This window comes from Neomonachus schauinslandi, chromosome 16 (assembly GCF_002201575.2).
Source record: "Neomonachus schauinslandi chromosome 16, ASM220157v2, whole genome shotgun sequence".
NCBI classification, from domain to species: Eukaryota; Metazoa; Chordata; class Mammalia; order Carnivora; family Phocidae; genus Neomonachus; species Neomonachus schauinslandi.
The window spans coordinates 52,828,963-52,853,261 of record NC_058418.1 but is presented as its reverse complement, the minus strand read 5'-3'; the positions used below and the strand labels follow the sequence as shown (position 1 = coordinate 52,853,261).

At 53.4% G+C, this 24,299-nt stretch overlaps 1 protein-coding gene across 1 annotated transcript in view; it reads right to left on the bottom strand.

Annotated features, from left to right (window-relative positions):
• The window catches only part of LOC110593872 (c-Maf inducing protein), a 227,556-nt gene that overhangs the window by 46,888 nt on the left and 156,369 nt on the right, over nt 1-24,299 (bottom strand). Inside the window, exons 4-5 of the mRNA XM_044911310.1 lie at nt 7,478-7,639; nt 2,877-2,918 (exon numbers count right to left, since the gene is read on the bottom strand). Of these exons, the coding sequence (XP_044767245.1) occupies nt 2,877-2,918; nt 7,478-7,639 (204 nt within the window). The remainder of the gene's footprint in view (nt 1-2,876; nt 2,919-7,477; nt 7,640-24,299) is intronic.

The following is a 24,299-nucleotide window of genomic DNA, read 5'->3' as shown; positions in this document are numbered from 1 at the left end:
CTGCCTCCCAGGGGATGTTGGCACATCTGGAGACATATTTTTGATCATCACGACAGGGAAGGGTTACCGGCATCTAGTGGGTTGAGGCAGGGATGCTGCTCAACATCTACAATGCCCAGGACCGGCCCCCCAGAAGCAATGATTCATCCCCAAATGTCACAGGTACTGAGGCTGGAAACCGTGGGGCACATAGGCACGAAGAGACTTGAAAGCATCCGCAAGACATGTTACATGAAAGAACCAACGCAGAACAGCCCATCTAGCAACGCATCATCAATGCTGAAAACAAAAAATAAAAACACAACCGTATCTGTGTGGCTTATTGTCACTACCTGAAAACTGCCAGGGGCTTTCTCTGAAGAGGACAGTGGGATGGGGTGAAATCCTTTTCTTTCTTCCTTCCTTCCTTCTAATGAAATTATTTTCATGGAATACTTGCAAAAGTATTTTTAAAGAATATCTTAAAGATATTTTCAATACACTAAAACTAAAGTTCTCCCATTACTTGCCCAAGGTCACAGCTAGTGAGGGGTGGGCCCGGGGTCTACACCGGCTCAAAACTTGAGCTCACATTGAGCTTCAAGCACGTGGGACAGCAGCTGGGGTCTGGGCTCCAGGTCCATGCATGTCTAGTGATGTGCCAACTGTTACCAGCACAGAGAGATGCCCGACCCCAGATGGGCCGCATAAAACCAACTCAAGTTACTTGTGAAAGTATTTCTGAAAAGCAAGCACATTAAAAACATACCAAGCCCCGCTGGGAGAAGACTAATTGCTAACCGGTCAAATCAGATAATGTCATCTCTGGACAGGAAGGCGGCTTCCCAGTAATGATAAGGGCACTGGTAATCAAGAGCACTGAAAGGGAGGCTGTAAAATGCAGGGCTGAGGGGCAGACCTCAGATCAAATTCTTCTCTGTTCTCAGGCACGTCTGTTGAGCAGGGGAGCTTAGCCCAGCCCAATTAAGGGGTCAGCCTCACCAAATTAGCTGGAGAAAAGCAGCCTGGATCGCTCAGATCAAAATTCCTTTCCCAGGCTCATCCCCAGTCCAAAGCCCTCACCCTTCTTCCAGGGTTGAAGAGTGGGAGGAGGGGGGTGGATCCACAAGGTGGTGCCAGCAGGGAGAGGAAGAGGCCACCTCCCTCCCTGGTACCCATGTCCCCGCCTGCTTTGCCAGTCTCACTGCTCTTTCTCGTGCTGGGCCCTCTCCCTGGACTGCCTTTCCCTGGAGCACTCCTACCCCTCCTTTAAGATCCAGTTTGCTCACCTCCACCTGGAAGCCCTCTGTCATCCTCCTCCCAGCACCCTCACTGGCAGAGGATGTTAGGTATCTGCCCGCTGTGCTCCCCTAACACTCCAAACGAATCTCAACCCCTGATTACCTGCCGACCTGCCAGGTTCTTCTAGCACACAGTAAATCTCTCAATAGCAGCTCTAGGTCTGTGGAACAGAGACTAGTGTTTGGTACATACTTGTCCTTCCATGTCAACAAATGTTTGTTAAGTGAATTTATTAATTAGTGGTATACCAGAGAAAGGTGGTGGTGGTGAGTGGGGGCACCCAGGTTGACAATTTCCCTGTTCTGGCAAGAGAAGGCAATGAGTGGTCAGGATGCAGCAAGGGGAAGAAAAAAAAAACTTTTATATTTTTAGCAAATTCTCACTGAGCACCTACTATGTGCCAGCCACTGTAGGCGGGACTCCACAGAAGCTGCTGCCTTTACTCTCCATAATAAGTAGCCTAGGACCCACCTCCTTTGGTACCCACAAGACCCAGCTGGGGTGAGGAGGGTTAATCTCCAGGCTGGGCTCGCCAGGACCAAGTGGGTGGGCCTACGAAATCTTCATTTGGCTCAGAGGGGCATGGAGTTGGCATCTTGCCCCTGTTTCAAAGGCTGTAGCCGTAGGACCGCTGCGGCAGGTGAATGTCCTTTCTGGGCACATAAGGCTTTGCCTCTCACTTCCATCTCAAGTTCTGCCTCCCTATTTCCCACGTCCTTATACTTTACACTCCAGCAGTGCCGAAGCTTCCAGAATATACCACGTTGTTTTACATCTCTATGCATGTTTTGTTTCCTCTCTCTGGAATGCCTTTACTCTGTTTTGCCATCTGGCGAACTCCTATTGATCCTTCAAAACCCAGTTCAGACATCATTGCCTCCAGGAAGCACCATGGCTTTTTCTCCCAGGTGAGTTTATCACTCTCCTTTCTACGCTACATCCTGTTTTTGCCGTGGCCTCATCTGTCTTCCTACAATAGATGATAAACCCCTTGGGAGCAGGGCCTGTCTTCATTACCTATGGATTCAAATACATGGCACAGTGCTTGGCACCCAGTAGCTGCAACCTCATTTCTCTCTAGTGAGAGTCACATTTCAGAGCTTAAAATCACCCAGGAAGCTATTTTACCCCAAAGATGCTTACATCATAGTCAAGTCCCAGAAAACATGACCTCACTTTGTGTACCAGAGAGAATTAAATCCAGGTTCTATACGTGGATTAATTAGGAGACATGTCCTGGGGCAAGAAAGAGACCGTTCACCTCTCAGCTAATAGGGTTATGCCTCTGAATAAATTATATGCTCTCTGCCATCTGCCTTTAACTCCCCCCAGGACACTCAGGAAGGAGGAGGCAATGAAGACACATTTGTTACAAACCTCAAAGGCTGATAATTACGTACCCCCCCCCAATCAACTGGGGCTCTGAAATCTGCAAAGGCAGGAGGCAGACGCCTCTGGTTTGACAGAAGAGATAAGACTGAGTGAGGTCGCCATGCTGGTGGATTACACCAGTGCTTCGAGAAACCCCTCAGACAGGGGCAAGAACTGTGGGCACCGGGAGGTGGACAGAGGGAGAGGGATCTCGAGAGACTTACCACAATGATGTTCTCATGCTCCTGGGTAGTCAAGTTTGTGTTCTAAGGGATTGAGTGGAAAGTTCAGGAGGAAGACAAAACAAAACAAAACAAAAAAAACACACAATATTAATCAAATGGAACGTTTGCATCTCAAAGGTCCAAACAGTTTAAAACACTTTCAGCCTCTCAGAGTGCAGGTATTGCTTCGTCTTAATTAAGCAGATCAGAAAAACCCTCCAAGGCTCGGCCAGGAAGGGAGAAAAGTATGACTTTGGGGTGGCCGGGGCAGGGGGGACGAACACTGAGTTTCGAGTCCCAGTTTCACCCCTTGTGAGTTATGTGACCTTGGACCAGTCACTCCCCCTTGGTGAGACTCCGTTTCTCCTTCCATAAACAGGGAACTTCCATAGGCTTCAGTGAGAGGATACAAAGACAGGGCTTAACCCTGTGCTCCATGCTGGTCATACAGATGCTACTGGGAAGCCAGAAGGCAGGTTCACAGCAAACACGGAAAGAAACAGACTTTTGAATCTTGACCATGTGCCAGGCTTTTAGGCGCCTCACATATATTATTTCAGTGGTTCTCCAGCTGGGTTCCCAGGGAAGGATGGTGTTCCGTGAGCCAAACATGTTTTAGTTAAATTTGAATTCTAGCAATTAGCTTGCAGAAAGAATAGTAAGTTGAATGGATTAAATCTGTTTCATTTTTAGGGTTTTTTTCTCCCCGATCTGGAATTTTCTTACCCAGTGGGTGCCTATTACCACCATCCTGTGAATACATGACTGAGGAAAGGAATGAACACACGAGAAGCGAGAAGTCGTGGGAAAACCCCGGAACTGTCACTACTGTCTTCTCTGCTAGTTTCACGGTGTGCTCTGTTGCGTCTGTTCGTCTCGGTGGGCACGGGCTCTCACCGGTCTCTATTCAGATCTCTTAACAGAGCCACGTCTGCCTCCTCGTCTTGTGCCGCCTCACTGGACAGTGAACTAGCAAGATCGAGCGTTCTAGGGTTCTAGAAAGAGCCCCACCCTGTTCCCCACCTGGCACAGGCTGTAAGGAGCATCAGGATACCTAAGGAGTTTACAACCAGCTGAAGCAAAAGCTAAGCCAGGGGGCCGTGAACATGCTTCTGCCTGGCTGCCCGAGGCGGGAGGACCGCCACGGAACCCGGACCAGTGTCTGTGCTCCTCAAGTCCTCAAGTCACCATGCAGACAGCCTGGCCCTCAGCGCTTAGAATCCAGGAACGCGGGGAAGGTGGAAGGATGTTTCTTGGATTCCAAAGGCTTTTTCTTTTAGTGGACATTGGTAGCGTTTAAGGAGCCCATTTGTGGCAGATTATTAAACATCAGTAATTTTTCTGATGGAAAGCTTTGGTCTTCCCTTAGGACTGACGGCAAGCTCACTACGCCTCAGGCCATGAGTACACTTCGTAATCCTCATCCCACCCATTTCTTTCTTACAGTGGCTCTCCTACTCTCCCATCGACAGGTGAGCTACCTGAGCCCCAGGAGCTGCTTGCCCAGGAACACAGGGAAGAGAGGTTGGGGTGGGGGTGGACCACTGTCTGTCTTGATGCCACAACGGCTGAGCTCTGGTGCTCGGCCCCCGCAAGGGACGGTTCCATTTCTCAGGCTGCGCTGGGCAGCTCCGAAGGGTCCAGCCCAGTCCTCACTGCACCTGTCCACTAAGAGCAAGCACAGACGCCAGTTCCTTTGTCCCAGTCTCTGGTGGCAGCTTGTGCCATTCTGCAGGGACACTTCTCTCCACCAAGGCCATTTTCCACCCTGGGTGGAAAGCACTCACTAACAGCCAGTGCATCGCAGGGGACGTGGGAACCCTAAACTGAATGGTCACTCTATCTACTCAACTCCACAAAGGCCCGGGGGGTCAGGGATGTGGCTTTTTTTGGCCAGTGGATGGGCAGTCCTTTCTCAGAACCAAGAGCCCCCTCCTCCCCCTCCCTCGCTCCCTTCCTTGGGATCCTGCCCACCTTCGGGTTGCTTTGGGGACACCTGGAGCCTCCCAGAAGGAGACCCCGGGAGCAACCTGAGGCAAGAGAACAAATAATCTAGCCCGTATATTCTAGACAAAAAAGGGCAAGGAGGAGGAAGGATCTGTTTGTTTTCCCACCCATCCCCCTAGACCCTTCAGCTGAGAGAGCTTAAGGTCAAGATCACAACCACCTCCCATGACAACAAAAATGTGACCATTTATCAAATGCTCCCTGTAAATCAGGCACAGGGCCAGGCGCTTTGTACGTATTAAGAGCACCCGATCCTTAATTCTATGGAATGGGTGCTCATCTTCGCCCCAACTCACAGAAGAAAACGGTACTGAGAGACCTAGTACACTGTCCACTGCCAGTTAGCACCTGAAGGGTAGAACCAGGTCCTCCTGCTTCTACAACACCTGTTCTCAACCATCCTGTCCTACACAGCTGGGGCGCCCCCCGCCCCACTAGAAAATCTCTACCAACTTATGCTACATCTATGCATAAGAGCGTGAGCTTTCCAAAAAGACAGACCTGGGCGTGGATCCTGGCCCACCACTTAGGCAAGTGACAGCCTCTCTGAGCCTCTGTTCACTCATCTGTACATTTTAGGACTTACCTCGCAGGGTTCCTGGAGAAATGTAAAGTATCAGCTCTAAGTGCCTGCCAAAGCAGTGGTCACGGAGTATGTACTCAAAAAACATGTCACTCAGAAAGGCTGCTGCCTGGGCTGCAGTCCCAGCTCTGTCCCTTACCAAATAGCAGCGCTTGTCTGTCAAAGTGAATAATAATGACCCCTTGCCTGTCACACGGTAGGTACACAGCAGATGCAAGTTTCTTCCTTTTTTCTTTTCCCTTTAAATGCCTTTCTCTTTCCACCCCAGTGCTTGGGGGTCAGATGATTTTTAAAACCTTGGCCCGAGAGGTGATGCAAAGGCCCAGGGGCACGTGGTCTATGAAACATGTAAGATAGAAACAAAGGTTGCCAGAAGCTGGCAGTAGAGCCCACCTGCCGCCTTCCCCGTCGTCCTGACAGCGAGCCTGATCTACTGATGGTGTGGCGGTGGGGTGGGGACTGGTAGAGCAGAAGGGGTGGGCGATGTGGCCTTGCAGTGAGAGGGAGGGAGCCCTAAGGTGGAAATTCCAGCCCCACTGCTTGCTCAGCAGGTTGCTCAGTGTCTCGGGGCCTCAATTTCCTCGATTGTATAATGGAGACAGCAAGGCCCAGCTCTCTAGGGCAGATGTAGCACCTGAGATGTTGTGTGCACGGCACCTGACACCTATTGGCACACGGCAGGTGCTTACTGATGGTGAGCAGCCAGCCTGGGCTCGGGCTGGGAAGCCAGGAGGGAACGTTGGGTATACAGCACCTGGCCTGGTCTCAAATTCCAGACCTTGACTGTGATTCATTTCAGAGCCGGAGTCTTTGCTCTTCTGTGAAATGAACCTGTCTCACACCCGAGGGCATGGTCTCTGCTCCCCTACCTGCGACAGTCTTTACTGCCTATCTTCTACTTCTTGCCCCCACTTGCTTCCAGGGCAAGGGACCCTCTATTCAGCAGACGTGGAAGGCCTGGGCCAGTTTCCTGGACTGACCGGCAGCAACCAGCCTGGGTCCACAGAGGAAGGGGTGGTTCTAGGCAGCAAGGAGCTTGTGCAGGCTCAGAGGGGGCATCTAGAAGCTACTCAGGGAATCGGGCATGCCAGGAGAGCAGGGGCCCGTCCCAGGGGAGGGGGACAGAAGCATCACTCTGGTGGCCATGCGGGGTTTAAATCAGGAGTCATCAACGCCAGGTCTCCAGGGGGCCAGGCAGGCAAACAAACGAGACAAGTGTTAGTATTTGGGAAGCGCTGACAAGGTGGTTGGGGCAGAGTAAACAGTGCATTTCCAAGCAGCCGTCACCTCCCCACGGAAAACAGCGGGACCGATACTGATTGAGGCCTTCGCACCTGTCTGTCCCCCTGGGGGAACGTGGGCTCCAGGAGGACAGGGGCTTGTCTTCGTCCCCACGCCCAGGACAGTGTCCTGCACGGCACACGCCCTAGTGTGGGGCCGCCTGGCAAAGCCGAGCTGTGCCGGCTGCGGGCTGCTGCTGGAATTTCTGCTGCTGGGCGGGTGGTGGGGGCAGACAGCCATCGCTGCCTGGGCCCCTGGAGCTGATGCAGGCCAGGGCAGGGGGAGGATGGAGACGGGCAGGGACGGCCGGCCCCCACGCCGAGGGGCAGGGAGGAAGCGCGGTCTGGGGGCTTGACCGACGTGCTCTGGCTCAGGGATGAACTGGAAAATTCTGAAATTGGCTGCCACCATCATCTCCACCCGCCCAGCCTCAGGCCCAAGACCGGTCCCCCATGTTCGGGGTGGGGGGGGCCTGGCAGGGCAGCAACAACTGTCCCTTCACCCCTGCCCCACCCTCGGGGCACTCGGCTGTAGGCACTGGGGACAAACCTCCTGCTGGGCTCCCTCAGGCTGGGGGACACCGTTCACCTCCTTGGGCAATGGGGAGACAGCACAAACTCGGGTCCAGTTCTGCCGCCAGGTACGGCGTTGTGCTCAGCCGAAGGAAAGGAAAAAAAACTTGAAGGCGGGGGTGGGGGGTGTACAAAATCAAGCAGGAGGAATGTCTTACCTCTGAGAGCAGTTTTGAGACAATTTCCAGTGGGGCTTGGTTGATGGAGTCATCCTGCAGGGGGGATGTCAGGGCCATGTCCACCAGAGTTCGGATCTCCTTCAAAACAACTTCCCAACGGCTTGGGTTACTCAGGACTTTCTTATATTTGTAAATCTTTTTCTGGTCGGGAGAGAGAAGGAGACACGAACATGTTATTGACACGCTGAGGGCGGAAGACGCAAGATGATCAGAGAAACAGATGCAATAGGATGTGTAAGGCCCCGAGAAACTGTCGGCGTGGACCACCCTGTAAGAAACGGACTCCCAGAGAAAGGCAAAGTCCAACCAGGCCTCCCAGACACTAGCCGAGAAGTCTTCACACTGCTTCCAATGACTTAAAAAAAAAAAAGAATGAAGCGGTTTCTCTTTCAGATCACATCTGCCAAACGTACTCCCTAAGTATTCACACGCAGCCAGAGCGGGTGCATTCCAGGGTGCACAGAGGGACCTTCTTTGAGCTGGAGGCACGGTTTCTCTCATCCCGGTCCTAAGAGGTCCCCCTGGAGAGTGGAGTCCAGCTAAAAAAAGGGACAGAAAGGCTTGGGGTCAGGAATTCAACTCCGGCCAGGTGCTGACAAGCCCAGACGCCCCCAAGAAACATGAAGGCAGTCCTCAGTTTCCTCCTGGTGAGTAAGACGAGCATTCTCACCTTTGCTCAGGGCCACGTCCAAAGCCAGACAGCCCTGGGGCGAGGGGTGCTGTCTCCCGTGATGTGAGGCAGAGTTCCGCCTCTCTGACATCATGGAAACAGCAACCCTTGGCAGGCGGAGGTCCCAGCCAAACCCCCTCCCAGCTCTGCAGCTGGCTCTGCCGCCCTGGCTCGCTTGGGAGTCTCCCGCTGGATGAACTCCTTCATTAAGTGCTCTGGTCCCTGGGGAAAACCTAAGTTTAGTGTCGCCGAGTCAGCAGCCAGCTGGGGTGACAAGTCGCAATCTCTGAGCCAGAGTCTGAATGAGGCAGTGGGAGGGAGGAGGTCAGGGTGCCCCCCTGGCCCCGAGGCTGCCAGGGCTCTCCTGATCATTTAGTTTCTGGGTTTGGAATTGCAAAGTGGTCTTGGAACCCAGGGCCTTCAGGGAAGGATCTGGGGGAACCTATGCCTTATCAACCTGAGTAGTTAACTGTGCTGAGTGAGGCCTCGCAGTGGAACACGAGATAGACTGGAGGCCTAGTTCTTACCATAAAGCATATCACCTACTGAGCCTCAGTTTCATCTTCTGCAAATTAGGCATGAAATTACTCTGCAGCCTCTTTCAGGGTGTGATCTTCATAAATTCTGGACCCATGTGGCCCACTCTCTGTACGGAGTCACATTCGAAGGCAGAGGCCAAACAGAATAGAGACTGGCAACAAAAAGGGAACCCGGATTCTTAACCTGTCTCTTTGGAGAAACTTCACGAGGGTGAAACGGACAACCCACAGCAATGCAAATAGGATCCCACTTTCTTTCTCCCGTTTGTTCCCAAACTCCGTGATTTTCCAGAGTCTCTCACTTGCTAATCATGCCCCATCATCACCACCATCACCCACATAGCTAACTCACAACAAAGTCTGCTTCCCCTCATCGTCCCAGATCTTTTTTTCTTAAAGATTTTATTTATTTATTTGAGAGAGAGAATGAGATAGAGCATGAGAGGGGGGGAGGGTCAGAGGGAGAAGCAGACTCCCCGCTGAGCAGGGAGCCCGATGCGGGACTCGATCCCAGGACTCCAGGATCATGACCTGAGCCGAAGGCAGTCGCTTAGCCCACTGAGCCACCCAGGCGCCCCCGTCCCAGATCTTTTTAAATGTTTATTTATTTAAGAGAATGAGCACCGGCTGGGGTGGGGAGGGGCAGAGGGAGAGGGAGAAGCAGGCTCCGAGCCCCATGTGGGGCTGGATCGCAGGACTTGAAGGCGGGGGTGGGGGGTGAGATCACGACCTGAGCTGAAGGCAGACACTTAACCGACTGAGTCACCAAGGCACCGCAAATCCCCGATCTTTCTTATGTAAATCAATGTAGCTTGTCCCCCACTCCCCCAGCATTCTTGCACCTGCTGGCTAGCCTGCCTGCCCAGGACAGCCTCTTCATTCTCCCTCTTGGTCTGGCTGTGCTCTGCCAGTCACCATCCCTCATCAAGAACTAGGAGACAAGTCCTCTCGGAGGGGCAGCAGGGCAAAAGAAACAAGTGGGGGAATCGGACAGCATCATTTTTTTCAGGTGGGGGACATGACTTGTCAATCATTTTAGATCCTGTAAGGACTGGAAGACACGCATGGGGAGCTGTGTCAGGAGAGGGTATTTAGTAAACAGTGAATACACGGTCGGGAGGGGGGGGGATGATGGTGACTATGAGGGTTTGTTGAGCCCCATGACTTTCATGACAAGACGCCCCAGTTCCCTGAGGCCCCGGTCCCAGTCACCGTCAGCCAGGAGACAGCCACCTCCGCACTGCCTGGCCTGTGCAAACACAGAGTGCCCAAAGTCTAACACCATGGAGACACTTCCCATCCCCGAAGGTGAATGCTCCTTTGAGTCCTGGACACAGTGGTTTTGCTCTATACCCAGAGAATTGCTTTATTTTTAAATGACCGCGAAACGGTCACAGAAACTCGCCATATATTAAGCCCCAAAGAAAACCACACGATTCATATCCACGTCTTCCCACAGTGGAGTCGAGAGTTGAAAACGGTCTGAGCCATAAGGGCCCTATCTTCTGACCGGCAGCAAGTTATTTACCTTTGAAAGAATAATGACTTCATTCTTTTTGTGAAAATGATGCCTGTTTATTTTAAGACATTTAAACCATGCTGAAAAAGCACAAAGAAGAGGGTAAGTGAAAAAAGGCCTCAAAAATCCCACAACCTAGAAAAAGCGATCATTAATCTTTGGTGAACACTGTTCCACCCAACCCTCACTGAAACTTCACCAAAGAGAGCCGGCGTGTTGTGTGTGTGTGTGTGGGGGGGTACGGGGAGGGGAGGGGCAGGGGAGGGGAGGGGCATTGAGTGCTGTCCGAAGCTCTCCACACTCAGACATCCCTGAGACTCTGAGGCAGCAAGGTCCAGGCAAAAGGGCTCACTGGGCAGCATTAGCCTCAGCGCTCACCGACACACCCCTCCTTACAGGGGAAGGACAACAGCTCTCTTGCGAGCATCCTAGCCCTTGCTTAATGGGCCTCCCCAGGACCTGTGGGTGCATTCAGATCCAGAAGGTCCCAGGGCTTGTGACAAGGGCCAATGCGTAAAGAGCACATACTACGCACCGGGCACTGCGCTGAGCACTTCTGGGCATCATCTCACTGCAACCTCACAGTACTCCTGGAGATGGGGACCTGCCACGGGCTAAGCAGCCCCCAGAGCAGGCCCTAAGACAAGAACCCAAGTGCAAACGGTTTCTTTATTTGCAAGGCGTTGTAGGACACATCAGTGCAGGGTGGGGAGGAGAAGGCAATCATTAACAGGGCACCGCCAAGCATTATGACTGGGCCACTGTGGGGCCGGCTGTGAGTCCTGTGGGGACTCGAGGGGACCGTGCCCCCCCGCCCCCCCCCCCCCCCCCCCCCAGGGAGCGAGGAAGCTGTAGCATTTACCCGCCAACTCCCCGGACACTGCCCTACTTGCAGCTGCCCTGTGACCAGGACAAAGGGCTCCCACAGCCAGAAAAGAACATGGCCCCAGGCGGTCACATGCGGTCCCAGTGAGCAGCCTTCTGAGCGGAGTGGTTGAGGGGCTCATCTGCAACGTCTGCTACAGGACTCTAGTGTCCCGTTTATATACAGGACTCTCACGGCCAGAGAGGTGGCATGACTCGCCCAAGGTCACACAGCTAGAAAGCGACAATTCAGGAGTCAGAATCGGCTCTGGTTAATTCCAAAGGTGTTTGTCTATCACCTCTGTCAGGGCCAGGGCAGACAGTGAAGAGGAGGGATAGATTTGCCAAGAGACACAGTGATGAAAGGGGTCAAGAAAGCTTGGGGGCATATGGTGAGGGCCAGGACAAGTCCACAGGGGCTTGGAGGGCCGGAAGCCAGGCAACCAGAGGGTGGAGGGGCTGCGGGAGGTACCAGTACGAACTGCAGGTGGACAGCAGGGCTCTGAAATCATGGTGGGGGCGGGGAGGACAGGCTGCTGGGCCCCACAAGAGGCACTAAGGTCTGGGACAGGGCAGAGGGAGGCCTGCTCAGGACCCACAGGGACCCACTCACTCCGTCTTGGGTGACAAATGATTAGGTTTCATCCCAGGAACTGTGATGAGCTCATTGGGTGTTGAATCACTGTGGGGCGGGATGGAGACACCTCTGGAACCTGACCCTTTGGCTTTGCAGGATCGTCCTCTCCCTGAGCCCCTTCACCAGGAGGGGTGGGTGACCTCTTGCCATGTTCAGCGTGGGCTCCATGGGCCACCAGATTCTTTCAGCAGGGGCCCTGGAATTCTCCGTGAGGGGCTTAAAGCAGGAGTCGGCGAAGTGTGGCAGGCCGCCAAATCCAGCCCCTGGCTTCATTTTGTGCAAGGAAGCCCAGAATGTTCTTAGGGGTTGTGAAGCAAAAAACCCCAAAGAACATGGGACAGAAATCCGGTGTGGCCCGCAAAGCCCCAAATATTTGGTCCTTTTAGAGAAAAAGCTTGCCAACCCCTGGCTTTTCAGGGCAAAGAGTCTAGGAGTAAGTGGGCAAAAAGCTGCTCAACATGGCGAGCCACCAGGGAGATACTGATTCAAACCATGGAGAGACACCACTTCACCCCCACCAGGCAGGCTGTAACCAAAAAGACGACCCCGAGTGTTGGCGAGGACATGGAGGCTGGGATCCGTACACGCTGGTGATGGCATCGTGCGGGAGCACAGCGACACCGGAGAACAGTTCGATGGTTACTTAAAGCATGAAGCATACATTTATCATACGACCCAGCAGGTCTGTTCTTAGAAATCTGCCCAAGAGAAAGAAAAACAGACTCTACACAGAGACATGGACACGAATGTCTGCGGCATTATTCACAATAGCCTCAAACTAGAAACAACCCACATGTCCATCACCTGGTGAACAGGTAAGCAAAATGTGGTCTATCCAGACAATTTGCAGTAAAAAGGGTGGATTTATTCATACATGCTACAATACGGACAAACCTTATAAATGTGAGCTAAGTCAAAGAAGCCAGGAGCAAAACATATCTTGTAGGATTCCTTCTCTACGAAATGTCTAAAAAGGCAAATGTATAAAGACAGAAAGCGGAACAGTCATTGCCTGGGGCTGGTGGGGGGAGGGGGTAGCAACAGGGACCAGACCGCAGACAGACAGGAGGGCATCTTTTGGGATGATGGAAATATTCTAACACATGATTGTGGGGCGCCTGGGTGGCTCAGTTGGTTAAGCGACTGCCTTCGGCTCAGGTCACGATCCTGGAGTCCCGGGATCGAGTCCCACATCGGGCTCCCTGCTCGGCGGGGAGTCTGCGTCTCCCTCTGACCCTCCCCCTTCTCGTGCTCTCTCTCTCAATAAATAAAATCTTTAAAATTAAAAAAAAAAAACACACCACGATTGTGGTAATGGTTGTACCACTCCACGAATTTACTACAGTCACTGAATCATACACTTACAATTGGTGGATTTTAAGGTGTGTAAATTACACTCCAATTGAAGTGTTTAAGAAAAAATCCCAACCTAGGCAGGCAGAGGAGGACATGAGACAAAACCAGAGCTGGTGTTGCTTAGTGGCCAAGAGCACAGGTTTGCAACAGCAGACTTCAGTTCAAATCTAAGCTCCGCTTCATCCATCCACCTGTCCACCTGTCCACCTGTCCACCCATTCATCCACCTGTGCATCCACCCATGCCTCCGTCCCTCCTTCCATCATCTATCCAACCATTCAACAAAAATTACCAGGACCCATCTCCTACGATGTGCCAAGCCCTGTGTTTGGCACTAAGGATCTCCACAGTGAGCAAAGCAGACAGGCGCCAAGTGCTCGTGGAACTCACGGTCTATTCCTTGTACCTAGTTGCCTCATCTGCAATGTGAGGTCGGACTGACTACTGCCCAAGGCTTCCGGGCTCTTCCATGAGATAACATCTATAAAGCACCTAGCCCCACCGCTGGCTAACCAGCAGCTCTCATTCTTGTCACCTACCACGTCCTAGAAGTGAGTGGTCCAGAGCAGGTGGAACTTAGGAGGACTCCTGGCATCCGTGACTAAGCCCCACCAGTTCCCGAAACAACAGAGCCAGCAGGAAGAGCCTCTTGCCTCCTGTGTGGTAGAGCCAGTCACTCCATTGCAGTCCTCACCCTCTGCTCGTCAGGGAGCGGACGTTACCTGGGCAACATCCGCCATCTCTCCGGCAACTGCTCCCACGGCAGAGACGACCACAGACGCCCGGGGTTCTCTGGCCTGGGAAAGTGGAGCCTGTCGGCTCCTCCGTGGGAGATAGGCTGTCACCGGGAGTGTGCCCCTCACCAGGAGAGGCGTGACTCAGAATGTGCTGGAAGCACGCCTCCCGGTGATGGGGCTGCTGTGCTGGTTGCCGCAGCCTCCGAGGCTCAGGCTCACACAAGCACGCATGCTCCCCACCACCTGTCATTAAAGGAAAGGCAGCACGGGAGCTCCTTGGAGCTGCCGAGAAAAATGAGCCAGGGAGGAACCAGACTGGCTTTTAGAACTTCTTTCCAGTGGACGGCCCACAGCTGTGCTGCCCAGGCCCAAAGTCCCTAGACCCATGTGGCTACTTACATTTAACTTAATTAAAATGAAATGCCATGAAAAATTCAGTGCCACAGTCCCACTGGCCACACTGTGGCTGCTTGCTAGCCACAAGTGGCCAGTGGCTACCACAGCGGACGATGCAGAGAAAGACCATTCTCATCACTGCAGAAAGTTCCATCAGGCAATGCTGTTCTAAGGTCCTGGGGCCCCCCTGTCACCAATGTTCCCAGAGGACCAGCAGCACATTCATTGCCTCTTCCCATGCTCAGCCAGCACTTTGGGGCCAGAATGTAAGTAAGCATCCTCCCCACCTGTCCTGCTCCTCCGGCTTTCCCTCCCAGGTTTACAGGGTGGTGTCCCCAAATGTCCCCCACACATCCAGGAAGACTGACTGGTTGGGCAACTTATCCAGGCTCTCCGATTCCTAGACAGGGGCCCTTGACCTCCTCACTCCTTCATGACTCACTATGGGGCTGTGTAGCTAACTCACCATCCCTGCCAAGCGGTGTGCTTCTGGGGGCCCCAACACTTGGGCTGCTGGCCTTCTCTTTAGTCCTCCAGAGTGACTGGATACGGATACTACATCTTAAATCCTTCTGGCATTAAAGACCATCATTTTGCCTTCAGATACAAGCCTGGCCTGTGGTCAGCCCACGCGTGTCACCCCCACTGCCCACTTGGCCCTCAGGTCTCGACCCTCAACCTGAGACAGCTTATAACCTCCCAGGCCCCTGTGGACGTGCAAAGAGATGCTAATTTAGCAAATACAATTACTGGGATGTTACCTGCTGGTATAATTAATTGACAGATGGATTCATCAGTGATTACCCTCCAGGGACTTGGGATTATCAAGAGGAGTGTAGGGATGCCTACCCTGGCCACTGGCTCCATGGGGGCACCGGGAGTAAGAGAAAGGACACAAAATGAGACCCAGGCCTAGCCCTGGTCTGCCCCCCCGCTTTGGCTGGCAGGTAAAGCATGGCTCAACTCATGCTCACAAAGCTATGGAACACAGCAATACTGGCTACCACTTATCCAGTGGTTACCATGTTCCAGGAACAACAACCCTGCATAATGACCCAAGTGACAAGTGACACAAGAGCATAATGGCTATCACTTCTGGAGCGCTCTCCACAGGCCAGGCCCTGTGTGAAGCACTTCATATAATAAAGTAATTTTTTGAATCTGCCCAACCATTCAACAAGGTGTGGGATATGATGGGGCCCATTGTACAGAGGAGAAAAACCGAGGCTGGGAGCAGTTAAGTCCTGTGGCAAGTAAGAACCAGAGCCGGGACTGGGAGCAGGTGTAGCTGCAGATCCTCCGGGTCCGACCGCCTAGCCACTCTGGCAGGCACACCTGAGAGCTTCCTCTGCCTTGATGGAAGCTGCACCCCTGCTCCGAGACGCACAAGAAGTCCTTTAAACTGGGGAGGTGAGACTGGCCCGTGGCAGTTCCAGACCGACTGCAGCTGGGCGTCCTGCTGACATCTGCCTGGAAAGCCAGGTCCTGGGGAGATGGACAATTTGTTTGAAAGAGGGGAAAGAGCCCGGGCACTCAGTCCCCTACGTGCCCACTGGAGGCGGTCTCTCCACAGTCATTAGTGCTTCCAAGGAAACAGCGGGAACTCGGGCACAGCGTCCCGAGTGCCGTCTCTGGGGCATCAGCCGGTTGCCTGGGCAACCACGCATCTGGCTGGTGAGGAGAGCAACAGGCCTTGGTGCCAGGCTCCCCACCAGGCACTCCATCCTACCTGGCACTTCAGGGCCCGCGGAACCCTTGGCAAAATCCAATCATCACCCGGATCGGTCTGACCACATTTAAAAAGATTGCACGTGGCTATTTTCCCCCCTAAGCTCTGAGTTCCTCGGGGGTAGGGATTATGTCTCGTGGGCTTCTGCCCTGTTTTATGTGGTGACCGGAGCTTCTCAGGGCACATGGAAGGTGCTCTCAGTGTTTATAAAATGGAGGAAAAATGAAGGTTAGAAATAATGGCTGACATATATGAAGTGCTTCTTCTGTGCTGAGCGCCGAATCTAGTCTTTTAAAACCCACCGAGTGCTCCTCACCCCCAAATGTGAGCAGGAACCATGTGGGGAGTCTTGTTAAAGGGCAGATCCCCAGGGCACCTGGGTGGCTCAGTCGACTGAGCGGCCGACTCTTAGTTTTGGCTCATGTGGTGACCTCAGGGTCCTGGGATCGAGCCCTGCGTGGGGCTCCCTGCTTAGGAGGAAGTCTGCTTGAGGATTTCTCTCCCTCTCTCTTCCCCTCCCCCCCGATCACACGCGTGCTCGCTCTAAAATAAATAACTAAATCTTTAAAAAAAAAAAAAAGGCAGATTCCAACTCCGTAGAGCCAGGGGGGGCCCAGTGGGGCCTGGAAGTCTGTCCCCATGATACACGGGAGGAGAGGGCACTGAGGGGTTAATACCTTGCCTGAGGTCATACAGCTGGTGTTGTGGGTTGAGTTGTGTTTCCCAAATGAAAAGTCCAAGTCCTAACTGCTGGTATCTGTGGATGTGACTTTATCTGGAAATAGGTCTTTGCAGGCGCAATCAAGGGAAGATGAGGTCAGGCTGGATGAGAGGCGGGTCCTATAGCCAACAACAGGCATCGCACATACACAAGGGAGAGATGTCCATATGAAGCTGGAGGAGAAGGTTGCAACTATGCGTCCACAAGCCAAGGAACTCCAAAAGCAGCAAGGAAAAGGACCTCCCATAAAGTGTGTGCATGGGGGCACAGCCTTGTGGAGGGGGGAGACCTTAATTTTGGATTTCTGGCCCCCCACTCTGAGAGGATGAGCTTCTATTGTTTTAGGCCCCCTGGTTGGTGGCACTTTCTCCCAGGAGCCCCAGGAAACTCACACAGCTGGTGAGCAGCGAAGCAAGGACGGACTCCAGGAAGCCTGGCTCCTGATGGCTCCGCCAGTCTGCTTCAGCCACTCAAGCTGACCCTTCCAACCCTTTTATTTTAGGAAGATGGCAGCCAGGGCCCATCTGATGGGCGTGTGGCAGTGTGGGCAGGGGGCACAGACACCCAGGGTGCCCCTGTGCTCAGCAGCCTCTCCCAGCTCTTCCTCAGTTTGGAATTTGTGGGGTTTTCTCTTCCTGGGGGAGAAGCTGACCCCCATCTCTTTCTTGCCTTTCCCGCTAGGCACCGGGGTACCTGCAACATCAGCCATGTCACAAGGAGTCACCTGGACACCCAGTGGAGCTGCAGGGAGAGCTCCCCGCACTCAGGCAGGACATTGGCACAGGGCCAGCTTCGAGTCCTTGGCAAAGAAGAGTCATGAGGTGGGCTTTAGCTCCGAGCAAATGGAGCTCCTTTTCCTTTTATGAGGGTCACACATGAGCCCAGAGCAGCCCCACCACCCCGGCCGACAGCCCGGGGCCTCCTGCAGTGTGTACTATACCATTGCAAGGTTCTCAATCCCGGCCACAGGTCAGAGCCACTTGGGGGTTTCGAAGAGCATTCCAGTAACAGAGTCTAGTCGCAGGACAATCTCATCAGGAGGGTGTTGGGGGCGAGGTGGAGCCTAGGCACCTATATTTTGGGAGTCACTAGTATATTTTAAATTATATTTAAACACCAGTGTGCACAGCAGCTTTCTTCACTATAGCCAAAGGGTGGGAGCAACTCAAGTGTCCCCTGATGGGTGAATGGACAGACAAACGTGGTGTGTATACAATAAGGTGTACGAAAAGGAAGGAAATTCAGACCCGTGTCCCAACATGGAGGAACCTTGAGGATATTATGCTGAAATAAGCCATTCGCAAAAAGACAAATACTGTATGATTCTACTTACATGCGGGACCTAAGAGGGATCAGTGCAAGGGGGCAGGTGCGACCCCCATCATACAGACAAGGAACCCACAACACAGAGGGGGGATGGTTACCTGCTCGGGGTGAAAGCCGGCTATCTGAACCAGGACCCCCACCTCAGGTGACCTGCTTGTCCTGAGTCAGAGTCAAGGATGACTGTGAGCACACCCAGCTACTGCCCCAGACCTGGTCTCAGCATTCTGGAAATGCACCCCTGTCTCCACATGGCCCTAACCCCAGGGGAGGCCACTTTCCCCAGCAGCCCCCCGCCCCGCAATAGAACGCCATCCAAGATAGCTGGGAAGGGGCTGAACATGCCTTCCAGAGCTCATCACAGCACTCTCAGGAGACTGGGGTGGGGGGGATCCCCAGTTTCATACTCAGCACACCCAACACTACACCCTCACCTCCCTTTGCTCACTTGCCTCTCCTACCAGCCTGTCAACTCCCAGGGGCTTAGAGGCTCGGGCAAGGCCCTGTCTTGGCTCTCAGGCGTGTGCAGTGTCATAAACTGAGTGAGGGGGCATATCTGAATTCGAACTTCTGCTCTGCTGCAGATAAGCTGGGCAGCCTCAAGTGGATGCTATCACTTCTTGGAACCTTAATTTCCTCCCTCTGTAACAGGAAGACGGTAGGAGCACCTGCTCCTTGCAGATGTTGACAAGACTGTGCTATGTCAGGCTGAATGCCATCACTTTGTAGGTGCTCAATAAATGGTAGCTACTGAGTGCTACAGGACATTGACTGACGGTAGTTAACCTCTGAGAAAAACTAAGGGTGACCAGAAACCCCTGAAACGCCCGTCAGTGGAGACATGTCAAACAGACCGCGGCCCCATGCACAGGGTCGTACGAGACAGCAGTCACAAGAATGAAGGAGAGCTGAAAGGTCCGCCAGGGGCTCCACCTGGCAGAAGCGAACACACACGTGTGCACATATATTTTCATGCGTGCGCTGCATAGTGCGGGGAGGGGGACATGGGTCAGGCTGATGACAACCGTCTTCCTGCAGAGGGAAGTGGCTTGAGGGAAAACCAAGGCCCGGGGCAAGGGAGGGGGAATCAGGAGCTCCGGCTTTATCTGTAACGTCTGACATGTCACAGGAAGCCAGATCCATGTACTGTACACTTAGTTAAAAAGGAGTATTAAAAAAAAAAAAATCCCCAAAGACTTCAGAAATTGGGATCATGAAGGTGGTGCTATCCTTCCACAGAATTTTCAAAGCGGTCAGAATCCCACGTTCTTAGAGCTGAAAGGTATCTGAGCTCCTAGTATTTTTGACTTTCCAGTGTTCCAGCAGATTACCTGGTTTCTGAAATAATATATGTTCGGTGGAAAACGGAATCATACAGACTGTGTTAGGGTGGAGAGCAGAGCACCAGAATTCCATCGTGTGGCTCACCGTGGCCTGCACGTTTGCACGCTGGTGGCCACCGTGCCATGGGTTTCTCTCTCTGTGTGTGCACATCACACACACACACAAATGTCTACATAAACTTAGCCCGTATCAGATATGTTGGCCTTCTGTTAACCTCACCTCTGTCTCCCACCCCACCTCCCCCACCCCTGTACCCATGCTAACACCCCAACACATGCTAGGGTTCGGCAAGCATTTTCTGTAAAGGGCCAGATAATAATATTCCAGGCTTTTCTGGCCACCCCTGCTATGGTAGCATGAGTGGGTGGGGCTGTGTCCCCCAAATGCCCCTTCTTCAGAAAACCAGGCGGGAGGCTGGGCAGTTTGCTGCCCCTGGCATGTATCCATTCAGATCTTTCTCCGCGGCTCCACGTAATCAAATGCAAGCACACAGACTTAGTTTGGTCCTCAGTTTTTGCAATTTTGTCTCCCATTTCATTTTACAAAAAAGGGCATCACATTATACACAGGTCTCTGCGTCTTGCTTTTCCTCTCCTAACCCCTGGAGGAAGGAAGGCCCTCCAAATCAATCAGTACAGATTTCCCCGTGCTGTGTTTTTATAATGCCACCCCAAGCATCAGCTTTACATTCAGAAAATGAAGCAAACAGCAGTCCTCCTGCCTGACCTCAGCCCTCTGTGCAGATGCTCCTGATGGGCTTTCTGGCCACGGCCATCAGCTGCTGTGACCGCCATACCTCCGTGCCCTCCCCTCCTGGCCAGGCCGCTGTGACAAAGAGCCCTTCCTCAGGGGCTACAGCCAGCCCCCTCGGTCAGCGCAGACCGCCGGGCTCTCCAGGAACGCAGCCCACCCGTCCTCCCCAGGCTCTCAGTCAGCCAGAGGCTTGTCCTGTCCCTCCTAGTGATAAACACGACACAGTCCCTTCACATCCCAGGCATGGCTGAGACCCCACCTTTGAAACTTGCCACTTAAGAAGACCCTATGACTTGCCAGTGACTTCTCCAGTGGCGTTCCCGTGCCCGGAGTGCATGCTGAACCTGAAGTGAAAACCGCAGTGGGGGCCTCTTGCCAATCCTTAAAGGGGATGCCATTTTCTGAGGAAACACCCCTGGTTATAATAGCAACCCACCAAATAAGTTTAAAAATGCACATACTGTACCAGAGGCCGCTCTCTTCCTCTGCCATGTGGGAGGGGTTGGCCCCAGTGAGGTTCGCTCCCTGAAATGCGGGGGACAGCACAGGACAGCATCACCGGGCCCCGTTTCCGCCCTGTTTCCTCTGGGCAGATAAAGGGAAATCTCTATCCCAAATAAGGAATTTCCTTGCTCAGCCTCAAGAAGTAGCATCTCAGTGGGGGCCTCCGTCGTTTATCTGTCTTAGCACTTTATCTAGTGCTCGCATTACTTCAAACGGCATCTGATCTGTCCATCCCTTTGTTGGGGAAGCATCCGTTCCTTGGGGGGGGGGGGGGCTGACTCCTCTGGGCTGGAACCTGGGCCTGAGTTTATGAGCCAGCTGGAAAAGAGTTCAGCTCCCTAATTTACAGGTGCTCTCTGGTGCGCATGTACCAACAGGTAACGACGGTGGGCCTGAATCTAGTGTAACGTCCGCTCCTGCCTTCCTGAGTAGGGGTCTCGTGGAGGGGCAGGATTTACAGGGCGGCTGTCCCTTCCTGGCAGAGGAGGGCCCTGTAGACTCGCCCAGGAAGTCCGCGATGGAGCCAGGAGGGGGACTTGGGAGCGTGTCCATCGCAGTGATTCTAAGTGAGCTGCACAAATGGGGAAGTGCTGGTAGAGGGACCCAAAAGCACAGATCTGTTCAGCCATTTATACTTGATCTCAGGACGCAAGGGACCCCGCAGCAGGGCCTGGAGGACACAGAAGGAGGCGCAGGCGGGCTCTGAATTCTGGGTTGGACACACAGGGAAGTTATTTAGTCTGAGAGTCAGTTTTCTTGTCTGGGAAAGGGGGATATAGTCCCTACCCCTCAGCGACACTGAACGACCTGACGAGGACAACACAGGGAAGTGGAGGGAAAACAGGTGACACTCAGCAAATGTCTGTTGCTCTTTGCCCTTTCTTTAAGCTACTGCAGCAGTTCTCAAACTTCGGTGGGCCTGAAAATCACCTGGAGGACATTCAAGATTACGGGACAGAAGATTTGCACTTCTACTAAATTCCCAGGTGAAGCAGGTGCTGCTGGTCCAGGAACCCCCCTTTGAGAACCACTGGTTCGGAACCCCCGTGCCCACTGTGGCCAGGAGGCCTGGGGCGAGATAAGGACCAGCCTAGTTCCATGCAGATGGTGACAAAGCCAACAGACACCAATGGGCTGCTTGGCTAACGCTGACTTGGCCCCTGACTCCCTGGGTGTGCTTTTCAGGGTCCACACGTCCCTGGACACCTGATCGAGCCAGAGGTCAGATTCCATCCACTCGGCCAGAGAGTCTTACCCAAGCATCTGCCCGGCCCCCCACCCCGCCACAAGCCAGCCCGGTCTTCTGCCGCCACGGAAGGCCAGCTGTCAGGGGGCATCAGGTGCCTCAGAAGGGCGTCTCTGTCCACTTCAGGGTGTTCCGTGAGCCCATCTGTCCATTCTAAGAGGGCACCAGGACCCCCGGGGAGCAGGGCGTGGGTGATGGCCACCAAGTCTGTGGAGCTTCTGCCCTGTCTCCTGGTCAATTAGCCTCGCTCCAAAACACCTTTCCATCCAGAGCGTTGAGCCGGCTGCCCTGCTGGGTATTTTATGATCATCAGGTGAGGAGAGGCCCTCACTCCTCTGTGGGGACAGGTGCTGCTCTTTTCGGAGTCTGTTTGGCCTTGTCTCTGAGCCCACAGAGCCAACAGTCGGGTAGGAGCCTCGGAGCCACACAGAACGGCTGGCCACCTTCCCCTCTGCGGCCAGACCACCCGCCACGGCCCCCGCTGAGAGCCGACCGGCATCCGCCTTCCCGGGGCCAGCTGCCCACCGCCCAACTGCGGAAGGGACCCGCTGCAGACTCCTGCAGAACAAAAGGTCTTGCTCGTCAAGATGTTACCTCACATTTCTGTTCTAAAGGCTCTTCTTTAAAGAGAAAGCAAGAGAGAGAGAGAAAAAAAATCTCCCTTAAAGGGCAGAAAACAAGTTCACCCGCAAACCATTTACGTGAAAAAACTTCCTTGTATGGTTCAGTGACTCATCAGCCCGCATCAAAGCGTGCGTGGGATGACACACCAAAGCTCTGGTCCCCCCTTCCTCGTCTGGCGAAAAAAAAACAACCCACAAATGCACTTCTTTCTTGGCCATTTGGAGAGCCGACCGTCATGCACCATCTCTGAGGCCCAGGGAGTACCTTCCCACACAAGGAGGTGGGGGGTCCTGATGGCCAAAGCTCAAGGCCAGCCCTCTGGTGGGGGCTGGGGAAGCCCCGCTTGGGGCAGGAGGGTACAGGGGAAGGGCTTGGGGTCCCAGAGATGAGCTGCAAACCCAGCTGGTCCATTTCCTGCTCTGTGGCCTGGGCCAGGTCATTACACCCGCACCCCCCCAGGGCTCCAGGTTCTGAACCTATCGACTGGGGACAGCTGGGGGGGTGGTTGTCTCGAGGGGGGAGGATTACTTAGCAAGCATCTCTCACTGCCTCTGGCCTGTAGATGGGGGGTGCTCAACACATGCTCCCCCACCCCCATCCCTTCTCGCAGAAACTCCAGTTCCCCGTCTACACAGCAGTGTTTTACTGAAAGATCTGAAGTCCCACACAGTTTGACGCTTGTGTGAACGGAAGAGTATAAAACCATAAAAAGGAATGAAGTAGATCCCTATGGGCTGCCAGAGAGATCACCATGATATGTAATTAAAGGGTCAAGGAGCAAGGAATGAAACAGTGTGGGTAATAAGGTCTGGGTGGTGTTTAAAGAGGAATAGTCACAGGACCTCTGAAAGCCCCCACAAGAGGCTCACAAGTCTGCCTTGGGGATAGTGGGTGTGGGGAGGAGACCGCTCCTCTCACACCTTCCTGTGCCCTTGAGAACCACCATACACACCCACAGCTTTCATTCTCCTTAAATGTCCACAGAGGCCATCTTGGTGGGGGGGGGGGGGCCTGACGGCAGAGGGGCACAAGGGAATCTTCTGGGGGGACAGGAATTTGGGTGGTGGTTATTCAGGTGAATACAATAGTCAAAACTCACTACACCCAACAGTCAAAATGTGTGCATTTTGTTACATGTCAGTCATAGCTTGTTTTTGTTTTTTTTTTAACTTAAGATGTATGAACAGGTTTACAGGCAGTGGGAATTTTTTAAGTTCTTTTTGTCCTTTTGAGCATCAAAAAAAAGACCTTCATAAATACAGCTGTTAAATGTCCTGTGGCTGGAGGACCCTCGCACACTGCTGGCAGGTAATAAGTCAGTATGACCACTTTGGAAAACTCTGGGGCAGTGTCTACTAAAGGGCGGGGGGGCGGCAAAACACATCTGTGCTAACAGAAGGCAGGACAGTGGTCTTCTCTGGTGCAGGGGGAGCAGAGGGGCTTGAGGGGCCGAGGAGACGCCTGGGACGCAGTCGCTCTGTTCCTCAATTTGAGTGATTGTTACTCAGGTCAATTCTGTGAGAATTTGGGAGGATTCATCCAGCAGTACGCTTTTGATCTGTGTCCCTTTCTGCATGTGATCCTTCAATGAAAAGTTTATTCAACAAACAGACTCAAGTGGCCCATGTCTATGCCACAGAGAGCTCTGGTCGGGGACAGTGGAGATGCACTGCAAGGGCCTCACGCTTGCTGGGCACTCCCCTGCCTCGCTGGGCTCAGAGACGGGGTTGCTGTGCTCATGTCCCCACCCTCTCCACGTCCGTGGTGGTACCACCTGCTGCTGGAAGGACGAGGCTGGGCTTGGAGACCAACCGCCCTGAATCAGACCCTGGCTCTGCC